This window comes from Phytophthora sojae (assembly GCF_000149755.1).
Source record: "Phytophthora sojae unplaced genomic scaffold PHYSOscaffold_4, whole genome shotgun sequence".
NCBI classification, from domain to species: domain Eukaryota; phylum Oomycota; class Peronosporomycetes; order Peronosporales; family Peronosporaceae; genus Phytophthora; species Phytophthora sojae.
In genome coordinates, this window is record NW_009258118.1 from 7,106,215 (window position 1) to 7,123,636 (window position 17,422).

General features: G+C 53.4%; 8 protein-coding genes across 8 annotated transcripts; 2 read left to right on the forward strand and 6 right to left on the reverse strand.

The window, feature by feature from the left end:
- Window positions 1–609: 609 nt before the first annotated feature.
- Window positions 610–3,329, reverse strand: PHYSODRAFT_315376 (hypothetical protein; the record flags this gene model as incomplete). Its single annotated transcript, XM_009529637.1, has 2 exons — window positions 610–816; window positions 2,442–3,329. 2 exons carry the CDS (start codon window positions 3,327–3,329, stop codon window positions 610–612), a joined length of 1,095 nt encoding a protein of 364 aa, XP_009527932.1.
- A 1,467-nt stretch (window positions 3,330–4,796) lies between these two features.
- Window positions 4,797–4,958, reverse strand: PHYSODRAFT_502853 (hypothetical protein; the record flags this gene model as incomplete). The annotated part of the gene is made up of 1 exon (XM_009529638.1): window positions 4,797–4,958. A coding segment is annotated over one exon (162 nt), but the record flags the coding sequence as incomplete, so codon positions are not given.
- Window positions 4,959–5,582: 624 nt separating this feature from the next.
- On the forward strand, window positions 5,583–6,245 carry PHYSODRAFT_286129 (hypothetical protein; the record flags this gene model as incomplete). Its single annotated transcript, XM_009529639.1, has 1 exon — window positions 5,583–6,245. The coding sequence occupies one exon, from the start codon at window positions 5,583–5,585 to the stop codon at window positions 6,243–6,245; it is 663 nt and encodes a 220-aa protein (XP_009527934.1).
- A 618-nt stretch (window positions 6,246–6,863) lies between these two features.
- On the reverse strand, window positions 6,864–7,696 carry PHYSODRAFT_497958 (hypothetical protein; the record flags this gene model as incomplete). The annotated part of the gene is made up of 4 exons (XM_009529640.1): window positions 6,864–7,089; window positions 7,160–7,227; window positions 7,299–7,491; window positions 7,554–7,696. The coding sequence occupies 4 exons, from the start codon at window positions 7,694–7,696 to the stop codon at window positions 6,864–6,866; spliced, it is 630 nt and encodes a 209-aa protein (XP_009527935.1).
- Window positions 7,697–8,269: 573 nt separating this feature from the next.
- PHYSODRAFT_354699 (hypothetical protein) lies at window positions 8,270–9,566 on the reverse strand. The gene is made up of 3 exons (XM_009529641.1): window positions 9,502–9,566; window positions 9,134–9,350; window positions 8,270–9,056 (listed from the first exon to the last, which is right to left on the reverse strand). Exons 2-3 carry the CDS (start codon window positions 9,280–9,282, stop codon window positions 8,585–8,587), a joined length of 621 nt encoding a protein of 206 aa, XP_009527936.1. The 5' UTR covers window positions 9,283–9,350; window positions 9,502–9,566; the 3' UTR covers window positions 8,270–8,584.
- A 195-nt stretch (window positions 9,567–9,761) lies between these two features.
- On the reverse strand, window positions 9,762–10,949 carry PHYSODRAFT_544405 (hypothetical protein; the record flags this gene model as incomplete). Its single annotated transcript, XM_009529642.1, has 1 exon — window positions 9,762–10,949. One exon carries the CDS (start codon window positions 10,947–10,949, stop codon window positions 9,846–9,848), a length of 1,104 nt encoding a protein of 367 aa, XP_009527937.1. The 3' UTR covers window positions 9,762–9,845.
- Window positions 10,950–11,264: 315 nt separating this feature from the next.
- Window positions 11,265–12,854, reverse strand: PHYSODRAFT_499736 (hypothetical protein; the record flags this gene model as incomplete). The annotated part of the gene is made up of 2 exons (XM_009529643.1): window positions 11,265–12,621; window positions 12,706–12,854. The coding sequence occupies 2 exons, from the start codon at window positions 12,852–12,854 to the stop codon at window positions 11,265–11,267; spliced, it is 1,506 nt and encodes a 501-aa protein (XP_009527938.1).
- Window positions 12,855–13,058: 204 nt separating this feature from the next.
- PHYSODRAFT_544408 (hypothetical protein) lies at window positions 13,059–13,850 on the forward strand (the record flags this gene model as incomplete). Its single annotated transcript, XM_009529644.1, has 1 exon — window positions 13,059–13,850. The coding sequence occupies one exon, from the start codon at window positions 13,059–13,061 to the stop codon at window positions 13,767–13,769; it is 711 nt and encodes a 236-aa protein (XP_009527939.1). The 3' UTR covers window positions 13,770–13,850.
- Between the last annotated feature and the right edge of the window lie 3,572 nt (window positions 13,851–17,422).

Genomic DNA, 17,422 nt, shown 5'->3' on the forward strand with positions numbered 1-17,422 from the left:
GTGGACTGTTTCATGTTTTGTCCGGAGGGGATACAAGTATTCGGTATTCTACGTTAATAGGTATTTGCTTCTACGGTATAATATTCGGTATTCTACGTTAATACTTACGTTTTGACAAATCGGGGTAACCTACTTGGCCATTTTAATTCCTCCGCGGCTATATCGACTTGGTCTCCATAAAACGATCGCCTAATCATGCACATCCACTCACATATGAAACGAATGGCGGGACCCCGGGGTCCTCGTACTTCGTGATGCGTTTATTTTGGATCATAGTCGGTAGTGTACGCACCACCTGCCCGTCAAAAGCATGCAAAAATGCAGTTCTAAGCTTCAATTGACTATAATAGAGCGCTCAAAAGCACATGGTGTCTGTATTTTCTGTTATCACCACATCACTAAGTACGAGCGTAATGGGGGACCGTCCCGCCATTCGTTTCATATGTATCGCAAGGACGCGATCGATTTACAAATCGATCGAGCTAAATCAGGGTAATAATCAATCGATTGACGAGCAAAATAGGCAAATGAAGCGGTTTAAGTGAAAACCGTGAAAACTTTTCACAATACATCATTGTATAATAAAACAGTAAAAACAAAACGGATAGACTAAAGTTTGAGCAGCCTTGCTGGGGATACGATCTGTTCCAGCTTCTCTACAAAGCGAACCCACTCGATATAGAGCTCTCGGCCATGCGCTTCACTCAAGCAAGTGCCCCATTGGTTATATGCCACATCCACCGTCGATTCATCTACTTCCGTGAGCACCGTCGTGGCCCCTCCTTCCAAAATCCACTGCACGTCTTGCCGCGCTCCCTCCGCCAACCGGTTCCAAGCGTTAGCTTCGGAATCGGCGATCAACATGATGTATTTGTCCCTCCGTAGCCCATTTGGCTGCGTTGAACGTGTGCGGCGCGCCAGTGCAACATACCGAAGACGAACTTCTCCTGGAATGCTGTATACCACAACGTAGGCATGCTTGCCGAACCTTTGCAACCCTTGGCATGCCATTCGTCCGCTTTGAGCTCGGCCCCAGCACCTCGGCGTCGTCAGCACAGGAAGCAGGCTGGGGTCCACACTTGTCAGTAGCTGCTCCGAGTCGTCTAACGACCAGCGCAGACGTCTCGTGAAGCGCCCATGGGTTCTGAAAAATGTGTTGGTCTCGTCCAACGCCGCTGGGGCATGCTCCACCGCCCAGCCCAGAATATTTCTGACTTGTTCAGTGCATGGGTGTTGTAGCGAGTTGAGTTTAATGTCGTTGAATTCTTGTGCTGAGTAAGGGTGGAAATGGAGCGAAGGCGACCCGTCCAAGAGGTTTACGTTCCAGCCCAGCTCGCCCGAGCCTTTCAAAATGGATCGAGGTGATGGATCATCGAATAACCGATAGCCATACAGGTGACGCTGCTGGCGGATTGCGTCTTCAAAGCCGTCGTACGGCTCCAGCGCCTTCAGTAGTAAGGCATTTTCCCGTGCCAACGCTGCACAGTGGATCGTGAGCTGGAGGAGAGCTACGAACTGCTCGCTGTAGTTCGCAGAAGAAGTATCGGATACCCTTGCTGCTTTGACGCAATGCTGCAGCTTCGTCTCCTGGCACTCCCGTTTTAGTCTCGCCAAGTCTTGTTTCATCTCGGTGCGCCACCGTGCCACTCACGCTCGATGGTAGTTGTCCGCTGGTCGGGTCGGGATCGGAAGTTGGCGACACGATCGCTGACGTCTTGGTACCGCACACTTCGTGTGTATTGTTGCATGAAGAGGTTGGATCGTGGTGGAAAGCATGGAATTCGCTGCTGCTGACACGCCTCGATACGAGTGAACTGCGCCAGTGGAGCAGCACGTATATATATTGATAGCTTGTGCTCTTCAAAGTAAGGAGACAAACAGCCTGAGAGCTCTGAAATTTAAAGTTTAAAAAAAAAGAAATTGGTGAATGGTAAGGAGGAAGTACTACTGCGTGGGTTGACCAACTCAGAAAACCTGCACAGAGCTCAAATGGCCAATGTCGCTATGGATAGTGGTTGTTCTCGTAGCTGATGTATTTCTTTATGGCTGTATTTGCCCGCACAGTCGAGTTGACTTTCAATGGCGTACTGCTCTCCTTGTCCACTTGGATAGGCCTGCCTAAATCGTGTTGGACATCAATTTCGAAGATCACAACTTTTAAAAATTAATGCGGACAGAGCCACACTCTAAAACAACAATTATTTGTAAAGATTCAGGGTTTTACTCAACTCAGCTCAAAGAAGTCTAGCGGGTGATATCGATTGCTCCAAGCGCACAGCGAACCGGATCCAATCGATGAACAATTCCCTGCCATGCGTCTCGCTCAAGCACTCAGCCCACTGGTCGTACACGACGTCGATGGTTGATTCATCCACCTCCGTAATTGTCACGTAGACGCCGCCCTCCATGATCCACTGCACGCTTTCCTGCGCATCTTCAGCCGCTCGGTTGCGTGTGTTGGCGGTCGAATCAGCTATCGTCATGATGTACTTGTCCACGCGCTTGCCATCCGATCTCCGCTCTCTCGAGTGCTGAGCGAGAGCGAGGTAGCGGAGGTTCACCTCACCTGGGATGTTGCACACTATAACGAGGGCGTCCTGGTGGAAGTTCTGCAGCACTTGGACGCTCGTTTCCCCGGTCTGAACGCGTCCCCAACTTCGAGGCGCTACCAGAACGGGCCACAGTTTCTTCTCCATCCGCGGCAGGATCATTTCAGACACGTCGAGCGAGCAGTGGAGGCGTCTTGTGAACGTAGCGTGCGCCACAAACGATGTTCCTGCTTCGTTACGAGTGAGCGGGACGTAGTCCACCGTCCAGCCCAGAATCTTTCCCACAGTCGCAGTGCACGGATGGCGCTCTCCATACGCGATGTCACTGTGGCACAGGATACCGTCGAATTCGGCCTTGGAGAACGGGCTGAAGTGGAATGACGGCTCGTTGTTCGGGAAGCTTACTCGCCACCCGTCCTCGTCGCCATGGCGTGGCGTCTCCTCGGCATCTTGACTTGAATTTTGGGAGCTAAAGGCCCCAAACTCCTGCCCCTCAAGACGCAGCACCCTCTCGAACTTGCTTTGCAGCGCGATCGCCTCCTTCAGCGCCAGGTTTTCTCGCTGTAACGCTGCGCACTCGATGGTGACCTGCCGGAACGCGTCGCCAAGTGACTGCTCTGGATTGAGGTCGGACCTCATGCGCGCTTCGAGCACCCGGTGTTCCAGCTCCTTCTCCAGACGCAGTCGTTCTTGCTGCATACTGGCGCCTCGCTCCTTCTTCTGCTTCCGCCACTTGATCATCCGCGCCCGCTGCTGCTCACGTCGCCACTGCTCGCGCATGGCGGACTCCCAGAGTTTGGTCATGGCGGGGTCTCCCATCGTCTCGTCGATGGTCATGTTGCAGTTGGTGCTGCTCAGCCCAGGCAGTGGACTGGAGAAGGACTTGACAGTGTCGACCATGGGTCTGCGTTATAGCAAATAACTCGGAATGACGTAATCCTAGACCACCCACCGCCCCACGGAGAGGAAGGGGTCTCGAGCGGAAGAGGTTGTGGCGTTGTAAGCCAAGCCCATCCTTTTTCTGGTATCACGTGGTCTCGTGCATCAGGTGAGGTGAGCTGCGCAGAACTTCAGTACTGTCGCAGCGCAGGCCTTCAACTAATCACAGACAGCATAAGGACACAACGAAAAGAAAGATGTTGTCTAAGACGAGAACCTAAAACGCACTGCACTTGTGGTTTTTGCTGCTGGGGCTGCAGCAGAGTTTACGGTCGCAATTGAGATTTTGCGGCTGGATCCACCAGACAGCGGTACGAATTGTTGTCCACAAGCTGCGGTTCCCTCACCGGACTTCCTATCTTACAGGTGATCATCAGGTGCCGCATATGATTCCGGCTTCAAGTCCGTTCGAGATCCGTTGATTCTGTCTCTCTCTTCGCTGTACCGGAACTGTATGTGAAGCAGACGAGCCACAGAGCTCAACTTTCCATACCCAAAAAACCTCCGACCCTCCGACTTTCTCCGACTCGTACACAAAACATGCGGATAGGAGGGTGGTCACCTTTAACTATCACCCAGCTACGCGCTACGCGCAAACCTAAAACCCCTAAAGGCTCGCTGCACTCGCTGGGCCAGAACCCTAAGCCCGCTGCGGCTCGCACGCGTCGCCTCCGCTTGCTAGGTAGAGCACTGCTGGGTCGTGGGTTTGCAGCCACACGGACTGTCAAACCGCAGGCGGGGGCTCGCTACGCTCGCTCCGTGCCATCCATTCCAAGGCTCCGACCAATGAGCAAACAGGACGACTAATCTATCTTGGACTGTGTATGCATAACACTTCGGGAAGGGGTAGGGTAATACTGTTATGCTCCGACCGCGCTTGACTGGGGATTTGTATACCTAACATCTTAAGTGCGGTCGGAGATTTGATGATATTCTACCATAACGCAGATTTTGATGACTATCATGACAATATGATCATTCCGTCATTATGGTTCACTTCAGTATGGTGCCTTATTGTATCGTGGGGTCGGGAGGGAGGGGGATCGGAGTGAAATTGGTTTTTGCAGTACGATAAGGGCATACTTGCACAGTGCATACACGTAACTGGACTTCCTACTAACAGATCGGCTAGACTCGTTACGTCTTCAAAATATTCTTGCAATGCTTTTGCGGTCGGCTTCTACATGTAGTTGCAAGGAACAAGCACTACAGTAATCTGCCCGAGTAAGGAACGCCTGATATATATAAAGACGCAGAATATATAAATTGATGTTAAGTTGAGTATACTTTTCCAATGTACTGATTTAGTTATTTCAAAATGAACTGAAGAGCAGCTTTACCTACGAGTCCGGAATGATTCCAACAGTGGCGTATGGTCGAAGCACTAACCTTTGACCAGGCATCCTCGCACCACAACAGCGCTGTCAACTGGTCGACCTCGTAGGGATTATCCAGCCCTTCACCTTGTCGAGAATGCCCACTTTCTCAGACCAAGTGAGACGGAGACGCTTGGACGGTGTGGACTTCATGGGTGTGGAGTGGGGGAGGAGGTGGGCTTGTGGGGCGAGGTGCAAAAGCAAAAGTGCGAGTCTACCACTACGGTACATGTAGTTTGAAGTCTAGTAAGATCGCTAAATGCGTGCCATTTTTCAAACGAGGGTGGAGAGCTGATGATTGGCACTGGATTTTTCACCTTAGTACCTCAGTACCTTGCAGTACCTTGCACATCCCCCTATCGCCACATCGACTGGAAAATAATATTAAATATGTGAGGCTATTAGTTGTACACCCATTCCTTATTCGGGCAGAATTCTGTACAGTATTAGTGGTAGTAGTGCAGTAGCAAGCTACCTGGTAGGACAAATCATGATAACCGTTCATCGAATTGGCAATACATTACGGCACCGTAGATCTTCGCCTGCTGAACCTTCCAGTGCAGTACGTATAACGGTAAGATAGTTGACGCCGATGGGAAAACTGGAACTCCAGCTTTGACGTTCTTGCTGTTCGCTCAGACAAGTCCGCATTCCTCAATTTGCTCTGCACCACTCAAGCCCTTTCAAGTCCTCAGTGGTCTGCCACCCAAGTCGAAACATGCGCGTGTGCTCCGTCCTCCTAGTTGCTGCAGCTGCTCTCATCGCGACCAGTAATGCTGTTGAGCCTTCCGCCACGTCAACCGTTGAGGTTGCTGAGGTTCAAGCGCGTGGTGCAGACAAACGGTTCCTTCGTAGCCTCCAGACTGAGGAAGAGCAAGGAGACAGCGATGTCAACGAGGCAGAAGACGGTAGTGAAGAGAGAGGACTATTCGCCTGGATCAAAAACGCAGTGACTGGCGATGTTCTTCTGGCGAAGGCGAATAAAGGCGACTTCGAGATGCAGACCAAGCTCTTCAAAAAGTGGATAGAAGAAAAACCTAAAGTCCGACAAAACGCGATCGCCAAGATCATGAGGGATGGAGGACGCAAGAAATACGATACGGTGTTGACGGCGTGGAAGTACCACGATAAAAGAACCGCCAATGGTATCGGCATCCGTGGCGCTACCGATGATGTTGATGAACTGCTTCCAGGAACTCTCATCTACAGGGCAGCTGCCGGAAATCAGGGCGCCCAGAGCGCACTATTCAGCATGTGGATCGGCGCTGAAAAGAAAACTTTGGACACTGCGCGCATACTCCTCTCCAAATCTGAATTGCCGGCCAAAGAGTATAAGAGACTAAACAAAGCGTGGGTGCAATACCGAAGGAAACACAAGTAAGCTCGCAAGGGTCGTCGCAGGCAGAACTGCGGCCTCGTCTGACCCGAAGAGGTCAGATTCAGGGCTTGAAATCAACATAGCAGAAAGCTTCACCTGCAAAAGCTGGTATTTTATTTTTATTAATCAATGACTAATAATAAAGAACACCACTTTTTGCTGATTAAAAATTACCCCAGTATATTAAAAACAGTAGTACAGTAATGTGCGTCAATAAGGAACCGCTAATATGGATAGAAGCAAGGAGGCTATTGGGCCAAGCAGTGTAACATAGACGGTTCTGGGTACTGTCTTAGTGCATTAAATTGGAAGTATCTGGTATATTTCCCGGTCAATTTCTTTGAATGATTCATCTAAATCAGTACTATCAGCGGGAAACTGGGCTCCTTCCAGCCAGCTGTTTGTTATATGTACAAGGAAATTAGCTCCTACACGTTCCTTATTGACACACATTACTGTAAAAGGAACCAAAGCATATCTTGAGCCAGGACATCGACTTCAGTACGGGTGAACAGTGTTCTTATGAAAACTTCCGTGCAAACTTGAGAATGGAGAGCCTTTCGTTCTTGGCTTTGGTAGAGCGAACGACCTGGTCAGACACAAAACAACGGCAATCGAAATTTAGAGCAGTTGCGTCGTACGAGAGGAAAGCACATTGGAATGATAGCGCACCGTCATCTCGAAACCGTCCTTGGCTAGTATAGCAGCGATTTCATTGGGTTTGTTCTCGACCACGACGACCATGTAGAAGACCCCACGAGGCGACAGCAAAGCGCTAATCTTCGGCAGCAGGCGATCAATCACTTCACGTCCGTGTAGACCGCCAGCCCACGCTGCCTCAATACCCCTGCAGTCATTTTCAAGGTTATTCTCTAGCACAGCATCCCAGTCAACACTATACATAAGCACACACGTACGTGGATCCGACCTCCTCCGATGGAGTCGGCACATACGGTGGATTGAACAGCAGCACATCAACTTGTCCCTACAGCTCCAAACCCTCAGTGAGTGACAACCAATAACACGCCATTTGCATGGATCAAATGGGCTTCGCACCTGTATCCGTGGCTCGTAACACTGCAGCAAGTCGGTGCGCACGATGTCGAACGCTTCCGCCCCGTTGTTCTTGGCGGTTTGTTGAGCGACCCCCGCCGCGAGCGGATTGATGTCCGTGGCCAGGAACATCGCTCTCGTCCCCAACTTCTGCAATTGCGTCGCCAAGTACACGAACACGGCGCCGCTTCCACACCTGCAACCAGTCTCAGTTCAATGCATTCCAGTCTGTGCCAGCCAACGGATTGACTCACGCACCCGATCTCCACGCAGATCGCGGGGTCCAGCGCCACCAGCTTGGGCAGTTCGTCTTGCAGCGCGTCCAGGAACAGGAACGTGTCCTCCGCCGGCTCGTAGACGTCGCAGTCGTACGCCATGTCGATCTCCGGTAGCTCCGCCATGGTCTCTCGGCTTTCAAAGCACTGCCAGTTATCCCCACAGGTTCGGGCGTGTGCACCACATGAGACTACACAGTGATCATGAAGGGACGCACAGGTCGGTTGCCAATATTACTACGGCGATGGACTTGACCGAGGATGAAGATGGCTACAATAGCAGCACCGGCAGCGTGGACGAAGACGCCGAGCTGGAACTGTCCTGCGCTCTGCATGACTTGGCTCTGAGGGTGAAAACCTTCGAGGCCAACATGCAGGGCCGGTTCCGCCAGGACCTGGGCGACGAGGAGGACGAGGAGGAGATCACGGAGGACCTCGACCATTTTGAAGAGGAGGGAGGGCCCAGCTACTACGGACGACATCGGATGGACTCGGACTCGGCGTCGCCCAAGCGTCGAGTGAGTAGAAGGAGGAGGTCGAGTAGTGGCTTCAAGACGGTCAAGCACCAGCACGGCGATGAAGAGGACGGCGACTATGAGGACCTCGACAGCGACCAAGAGGACCGACCGGAGGCCAAGAGTGGGCGTGACGACTCGGAACTGAGTGAGGGTGAGGATGAATGGGACTCCCAGGAGGAGAAAGAGGAGCTGTGCGAGCTCAAACAGAACATCGCAAAGCTGCTTCAAAGCATGCAGGAGGAGGCCAAAGCCCTCGAGGACAACCAGGCGGACTGCAAAGTCGTAGAATAGCCACGCATATCGTGAAGCCTGAGGTTTGATAACATGAATGAAGCACTTCACCCTGAAAACAAAAAAAATCGCCTGCAGCCTGTCGCTATTCAGTACACAAAGCCATCAGGCCCAGGATCTTCTTACACGGTTGCCAAGACTTTCACAACTTGTGGCATTTGCCACCTCATTGCTCACTCCCGTCAGGCCCGCTATGTCCACCGCCCTATTTCGACTGTAAATACTCCAAGAACCGCTTCTGCAGCTCGAACTCCTGTTCGCGCAGCTCCGTCTCCTTCTGACGCTGGTCCATATCGAACTGAATCTTGCTCTCGATAAGCTCCAGGATCCGTGCGCGGAAGTTATCGCTACTGATAGTGTCCGACGCGGCCGGCATTTTCCCGGCCATGGCGCCCACAGGTGACTCCATCTTTCTCCGCTTTTGCGGCAGCATGGAAGGGGGCACAGCCGGAAGAGAGCTGCCAAACGTTGCGCCGTCAGTCTTCACAATGACCCTCTCCTTGCCGTTGCCGTCCACCACCGTCTGCCCTGCCATCTTGTGGTTCTTCCGGATGAGCGTCTCGTTGATCTCGCGCAGAATCGTCTCCTTGCGCGCGTTCTCCTCCATCGTTCCGTGCTTAAATAACTTGTCGTGCTTGCCGTCTGTGTACATTTTCATCAGTGCCGTCACTCGGTCACTACGCAACAATAAAAAATAGAGTGAGACCATGAAAATAATAAAAAACTCTCGCATCTCCTCAACTATTTTCCTCACCGACACGTGTGCCATGAGTACGCCGCCGGGTTCTTGTACAGGGATATGCCCACGGACTCGGCCACATTCTGCCACATCTGCAGCCTCGTGCCGTGCTTGGCCGTGAACGGGTTGTTGACCTGCAGCGCCTCCAGCAGCGTCACGTCCATCGTGCCGTTGAACTTGGCGTACCGGCCGCGCACCGTGGGCTTCTGGGGCGCGGCAGCCTGCGCTCGCCCTGCAGATATAAGAAACCATTATAGCATGTCAGGGGTTCACGCTATCACGACCGCTCTGTAACTAGAACAAGCGCTGACTAGTGAATGGCAGAGCAGCACGTAGCTACCTGCATCGACACATGCACTGCACGCAAAGCTCACGCAGCCTACCTAGCTCATTGCCCCGATCTACTGGTAAGGTATACAAGGTCGTACCGGTGCTGGCCGGTGCGATCCCTTCGTCCCCCATGACGTCTCGAGACGCTGTAAAGTTACCGACCGCTGTTTCTTCGTTCGGGCCCCGAATTTCTCAAAAATGGGGAGGAAAAATCGAGAGCCAGCGGTTTTGAGAGGTTCGACGACCAGTTTTGAGAGGGCCTGAGCGTGACTTGAACAAAGTATGAAGTTGAAGTGCGAGCTTGACTGTCAAACTTCTTAGCGATGAAGGTTATCATTTAACGTTAGCGTCAGCGTTAGCGCCAACGAGTAGCTTGAGGACCTTGCTAATACGGCCTTCACTTGGTCTCCTCGTCGGGGGCCTCGAGCGACTTGGCGGCCATCTCGAGCGCGCCTTCGTACGTGCGGTTGCCGCCGATGAAGCCGGCGCTGTGCACAAACGTGCAGCCCTCGATGCCGGACACAGTGGACAGCTCCGCGTCGCGCAGGCCGCGCCAAGCGGGCAGCAGGCCCTTGCGCAGCGCGAAGGATCCCGGCTCCGTGTTGAGCGCCTGCACGCGCGTCATGCTGCCCGTGGCGTCGTTGTACAGCACGAACTTGATCTGGCCGGAGATCATGAGCTTCTCCTCCAGGTCGTGCAGGTGCGACTTCCACGGGCAGTACTCGGGGAAGTGCACGATCTCGCCGGACTTGTGCGTCTGGAAGCGCTTGGACACGGCCTTCTCCACGATCTCACGCGCGGGCAGCCACGAGTGCACGAGGTCGTGGATGGCGTCCGTGAACTCCGTGATGGTCATGTACATGGCCTGCTGGAACTGCGCGTTGACGCGCGCCTCGCTCTGATCCTCGTTCCAGCGCGGGTTCAGGTAGCCCACGCGGTTGCTGAGGCTCGAGGACACCTGGTAGTTGTACGTGATCTTGGCGTCCCCGGCGGCGCTGGCCACCTCGACGCCGTTGTCGATGCCGTCGATGTGCTCGACGAAGTTCTTGTACGCCTTCTGGTGCAAAATGTCCAGCGTGGCGTCGTCCAGCGTGACGGGCGCGGCCAGCACCTGGATGATCTCGCGGCCGAAGTGATTGTACACGAGGCCGGCGCTCGACAGCTTGGTGTCGCGCTGGTCGAAGGTGCCCGCGAAGGAGCGCTGGTGGTGGTCGAAGCGCAGCGCCTGCGCGTCGTACACGCCGCCCACGTCCACGACAGCCTCGCACTGGGCCAGCTTGGCCTCGTCGCGCGTGCGCAGCACGTCGTGGGCCGCGAACTTGGGCAGCAGCTTCAGCATCGACACGGCCAGCGCCTCGTCGCAGTGGAACGTACCGTTGTGGGTGCCGATGTACTTCTTGGCGGCGCCCTCGGCCAGCTGGGACGTCACCTGCGCGCTGCGGAAGGCGGCGAAGCACGGGGAGGAGGCCACGAAGGCGGCGGCTTTTGTCGGGACGGCCATGGTTGATACACCGGTTGGATGGCACCACTGGAATGGAAAGTGACTTGCGTTGACTAGGGCGATTTGAAGGGACTATTCTGGAGCACAACTATTTGGTACAGGTCAAACCGAGGACTAGATTACACTTGCTGTGAGTATGACCCAAGTTGAAGTGGACCAAACTAAGACGTCGAGGTTGGTTCACAGCAGATTTCGTGAATTTATGTTCTCTATCCGTTGGACGAATGCTACAACGTTGTGTGCACGCTATGGCAGTATCTCGCTCTATTATCTATATCTAGTGAAACCAAAATCTATGAACGTGTCGTGAGAGGACTAAACCGTAGGCGCAGCCTCAGCTTGCTCCTGCCGAATAGGACCTGTCTTGATGAACTTGGCACAAAAGAAGCCCATGGTATCGAGCTCCGTATTGGCAGGGTCGAAGCGCTGCACGAGAGACGCCTCGTGGTCGTTGAGACCTTGGCCAGCCAACCCGCGGTCGCCGATGTGGACCTCGCCTTGCGAAACAAGTTTAAGCGGATAGTTTTGCAGTGCGTGGTGCACCATCTGCTCGTTCTCCTTCGGGTTGATCGTGCACGTGGAGTACACGAGGGTGCCGCCAGGCTTCAGCAGAAATGCCGCAACCCACAGGAAGTTGCGCTGCATGTTGGTGTACTCAGCCAAGTTATCAGCATCTCCCGCGTGGAGCAACCGAGGGCGCAAGCCTAGCGCCGAGCAAGGAGGGTCCAGCAGAATGCGGTCGAAGGTTTCGGGGAAGAACCCTTCTACCTGGAGCAGACGTGCCTGGCTGGGAGTGTCCGCCTTTGCCCGAGCTAGAACCTGCGCCACACAGGTAAAGTCGCTGTTTCCCTGTGCGGCAGCCAATCCCGCGTCCACCTTATCCTTGGGTAGGACAGCATGGGTCGAGTCCATCTTGAGGGGCACGACACACTCGAGCTGCAGATCGTCGCAAAGGGTCCGCAGCTCCAATGCCTTCCTCTTCGAGCGGTCACACGCCACCAGCGTGCCCTTGTTCCGCATCAGCGTGGCCACATGAGACGTCTTGCCTCCGGGGGCCGCACACATGTCCAGAATCGCATCACCCTCCTGCGGATCCAGAGCGTGGGCCACCACCGAGCACGGAAGGTTCTGGACGTAGATCTGACCGTGCAGCACGCCGTTCATCGGTGGAGCATCATGACAGACCCGAACCAACTGAGTCACCGCCAGTCCCCTCACAGCCCGGAAAATCTCGGTGCGCGCCATCTTGGTCACGCCGCGAGCAATCAGCAGCTTGCGTCCATCGTGAGCGGCAAAGTCGCTGCCCCGCGTGTGGTTGTGGTCCAGATCAACGAACACATTGACCTCGTCCTCGGCGTTGATGCCGCTGCTGGCGCTCATGACTCCACGCGCGAAGATGTCGCTGCCACGCAGCACCGCCTCGCCGCAGAGTCGGTCCACCACGATACTCTTGAGTTCTGGGTTGAAATCGACCGCAGTATCGCCGCTAGCCGCCGACGGGATCATCAGCACGTCCGGCAGCGAGGCGTGGGCGAAGGCCTCGATGGGCTGGCGACTGGCGTCCAGCGCTGCCAATTGGGCGTTGAACCCATCCAGATGCGGCTTCAGGGCCTGCAGAGCCTCGTCCCGGGAAAGCTTGAGGGTGTTCACTCGGACGGCGGTGAAGGCGGGCCTGGGGTTGTTCAAACAAGCACGGAGTTAGTTATTTCGGCTTTATGACACGCTTTTTCCGGCTATGTGGGACTTGGGGACGTACGGTCGGGCGAGCGCGTGCTTGATGTTGGTCCAATGGGGTTCGCTGTAGGCGGCGCCGAGCTCCTGCTCCACTTGGTCGGGGAACGTCACGGAGAACGCGTCCAGCGTGGTGGCGCCCGGGACGGCGGTCGAGTCTTCCAGCGGAGCCATGCTGCGGGGATTGTAATGACTGGTGGAGTCTATGCAATTCAAAATAGTGCGTCGTGATTGGCTGAAATGTGGAGCTACGGTACGAGAAGGTGAGTGACGGTCACGTTGAAGTTGATCAGAGTGATGGTCAAATCGTAGCCGCAGATACACCTTCAACCTCATTTGCGAATCTACCAGCAACAGCAACTACAGTACACACCAGCCATGGCCTCACGCGCCCGTACGTCCTCCTTCTCGACACAGCGCATTGCTGCGTCGTACGCTGGGCGTGGCAAACGCGCCAAGGCTATCGCAACCGCCGCCCCAAGCAAGAGGCAAATGGCCATCATCAACTGGGAGAACGTCCTCGCGCCGATGGACTGGTTGGCGGTCTACCTGGGCTTGGGAGCGACAAACGAAGCCATCGAGAGGGCGGTTGCGCGGTACAGGAGCTCGCCGGATCTGCTTCAGTCCCTGGCGGCGATCGAAGAGCGCGTCATGGAGCTTCTGACGGAGACCATGAAGCTCATTGACGGGCCAGTGTTCGTTGTGAGCGAGTACAGCACCGCCTACGTGGAGCTGGTGAGCAGTTTGTTCTTCCCGCGGCTGACGGCGGCACTGAGGAACGCTAAGAGCGGAATTTACGTCGTCGGCACCCCCAACACGCAGCTGACAGCTCTGGAGATGAAGCAGTGGAAGGTCAATTTGCTGCACACGGCGATCCACGAGCACCTATTTGCTGGGATCGATGAAGTCGTCACAACGAATCTGCTTGCGCGGTCGGCGTACGGTAGGATCAAAGTCGTGGCTCTATGCGCCAACGAAGCGGACGCCGCTGCAGCGTCCGGGATCCATTTGATCGCGCCAAATGCGGTCATCAAGCATGTGAGGGTTCAAGGTCCGAAGGCTGGATATACACATTCGCCTCAACCGTAGACGACTTTTACGCTCAGCTACAAAGCTTGATGCAGTTTGTCAGACAGAACGCGAACTAACCTGATTACATAAGATCGAAGCGGCTAGCTTCTCCGACTTTTAAAGCAACATGTATGCCTACATACTTACTTTACAATTCGCTTGACAAATACATGTCCTAACTAGCCCCGGACTTGGTGAACACCCCACGATCCCTTGCATAAAGTGCCCCCCTCTCTTCCTCCCCCAAATACACCTTGTTCACAGACGTCTCTTATGCTGACGCTCGGCCAAAGCACGAGATCATCTAACCAGGGACAAATATATTTTGTGATGATGATGAGGTATATTGGATTAATTAAAATAATCCTAACAACCGTGCATCACGCCAATTGGCAAGACACACAGACGCAGTGCTCCAGAGAGCAGATATTCCGCAACACTTTACCACCAGGTTAGAGAACGAAATGAAGATCAGTAGTAGCGAAAAGGGGTTCCGGGATCATTATTCGATTCGGAACAGTTCCACGTCTCTATAGTTTCTAGTTAATCTTTATTACCCAGCCTCAAAGCCCACCGGTGGGCTCGGTCCAAATCCCACGCGTGGGCTCAAAAACAATAGTTGTAGATAAGACGTTTTCGCTTTCCAAAGCAATGTAATTGATTCTAAAGAGCTCCAAATGGCACAATGAAGTACAAGTGACTAGCCACTGACCCCCAGAAGCAACAGCAATTATTTATCAGACCATAGTTAGTGCGGAAAGTCGTTTGGTAGTCTCCATGCAGCCTATCTACCTCTATAATGATAGCGGCAATGGCCCAAGCTCTACAGACACATTGAAAACAGCACAGCAAGCTAAATGAATTCACGTGATGCATGCACTGTTGGGACATAACTGGTTAGCCTTCAACTGCCATAAGGCGTCACCTTGTTGTACCCATGACGAAATTGTAGGGGTTCCGACTCTGGGAGTAAATCAGTGACCCAGTAACGCTCTATCGAGTTGGTAGTGCTTACAATAGAGTCTACACAGTATTTGAAGTGTTTATCTGGTCGGCTCTTGCTAAGTTTCACCGCCTACCACCATTGGAACGGCTAAGAAACAAAATGTCGAACAGCTATAATAGGTATTTTTTGGCCCAATCTTAGCCGCTGTTGCTACTAACGGAAATTACCGAATAATACCCCGGGCACTATTTATTAGTACCCTCCCATTTTCAAAACAAATATGCTAAATTATGGATATTACACAGTATAAACATGATTTCGACAATTTATACTGTGTAATATCCATAATTTAGCATATTTGTTTTGTATCTTTGTATGTAAATAACATTGTAACCCTGGGATACACATTGGGTTACGTTTTAGAGGGTACTCTACGGGTAAGGGGTATTATTCGGGAATTTACGTTACTGCAGTACACCGTTCACCCTAATTAGTCGTGTGACTTAAATAGTCATGCATCGTACTTATACGAAATTTTACGGTATGTACATCTAAATTAGTCGTGCACCTGAATTAGGCATGTACCAAAACAATCTATAGGAGAACACTGGTTAAGCTTGACAGCCAACCACTCCACCGCCGGCTACACCGTGCTGTTCTAAGACCACAGCACTCCCATTCTCCAATTACAATGGCCGACGACGCAGCACGAAGCCTGCAGCAGGTCGTGCCTCTATGCGACCGGGTTCGGTGCACCGACTGGATGGAGCTGGACCAAGCCCTTCGCGGCTCGTAAGGTCTCTACGGGCGAACAGTGGACTTCTCCTTGGCCCTCTTCCGCTCCTCCGACCGGCGTGTGAACATGAACAAGGCCCGTGACTGGTGGAAGAAGCGAGAAGAGACAGCGGCCAGCCTCGAAGACCCAGCGCAGCTCAAGTTTGCGACCAGCCGACAGCGCATCCGCCACCAGTTCGTTGTGGAGACGCTGTGGTGGAGTGGATCCGCTGGGATTAGCAGGGATCCCACACTCACACACTGCGCCCAGACACCGACTAACGGAGGGGGTACTCCGATAACCGTAGGTTGCTGAGTGGCTCACCTTGTGTACCCGTCGGCGGGCGGGATCTGCTCTCTCGTTGACACGAGATGCGCAGCGGGTGAACTTGAATGTCCTTGGCGGGGACTTGGGGAGATGTTGGGGTAGATCCGCTGTGGAGGTTCCTTCACGCGGGTCTGGGTAGGTTGATCCTTGGTCTTGGCCGTAGATCTTGTGGATCCGATAAGTAATATACCGGATCCGGAGTTGTTGCTGTAATGGGCCTACTTTGGCTCACTACTTTAGCATACACGTGTGCGCACGTGTACGAGGAAGCGTAGCTTAGTTTAAACTAGAGTTAATTATACTCGGACCGCCGAGTATAGATTAATCTAAATAAACGATCCAAATAATGTTGTTGGGCTAAAATGAGAACTGCTATTTTTGTTTTATGTTTCTGACTTCCTCTAAATGTAATATTCTAAACTGGGAATCTGCCAACGGCTGGTTGGCAGAATACCAATGCTATGCATGTCGCTCATTGGCTAAAAGATGCTGTTTTCAGCCAATAGGAATCCTAAGTCTCTATGGACCACCCGTCGTGGTGATCGTAAATGTACGTATCCTTTGGTGTGTCTACACCATGTACGAGAAAGTCTTTCAAACCTCTAACAGACGTCTATCTGTTAGAGTTACAAGTGACTGTAGCCACTTGTGCGTGTAACCCTGTTACACCATCCCCCCTCAAGGTTAGACGCGCCGAGTCACGGCACGTCAATCAGGAAATTGACCATTCGTCAATTCTTCACGTTGAGAGAAAAAAACTCGAGCTCATTCCGCAATGAGCTCGCCTAGGAAGAAGACCGCCGCTGTAGCAGAGGGGAATACCTCCGCCGGGATAGAGACTCTCTCTATCCCCGAGTACCTCGAGCGTCACAAAGCACAGCGTGACGCTCTTGCTGTCAAGACTGCGGCGGGGACAACTCAACCGGAGATTGTCCTCGAAGGTTCCTCTGTAGTCAACGACGCTGTTGACTACGGGGACGGCGACGAGGAGATGGAAGAGGGCGAGGCCTCTTCTAGCAAGCGCAAGGAGTCTATCGACAGTGATAGTCTCGACCCGCATGCTGGGTCGAGACGCCCTCGTGAAGGAGACGACTCGGACGCTTCGAGCTCGAAGCGTCCGCGCGGCGAGAGCGACACTCCGCGCTCTGCTGCTGGGGCTTTAAGCTCTCCGCGCGCTGCCTGAGCAGCGCGCGGTCCGTGGATGCCGTCCGCGTCAGAGATTGCAGACCGTGTGGGCAACACTGTGCCTCCAAACGAAATCACGCTGTACGTATGCAGCGGTATCCACGACGATGCTGTTGCGGAGGGGCAGCGCTTTGATCCGTTAACGAATCAAAGGCGCGATTATTACATCGGGCTCTTCCACGAGCTCCGGTACTTCTCCAGCAAGAAGACCTCTTATCGCAGCAAAGTGCCTGAGTGGCAGGCACTTTGTCAAAGTTGGAACGCTTTTGTTGAAAACTTCAACAGGAAACCGGCTGCTTACCGCGAGCGGGTTAAGCATGCCCGTGAACGCTTCAAGACATTCCCGAGGCTGGAGCAGCTCCACAGATCTTCTGTGGACGCTGGTATTCCATGCGCTGTGCCCGAAGACCAACCGTGCACGTTGTGTCTTCCTGGTGC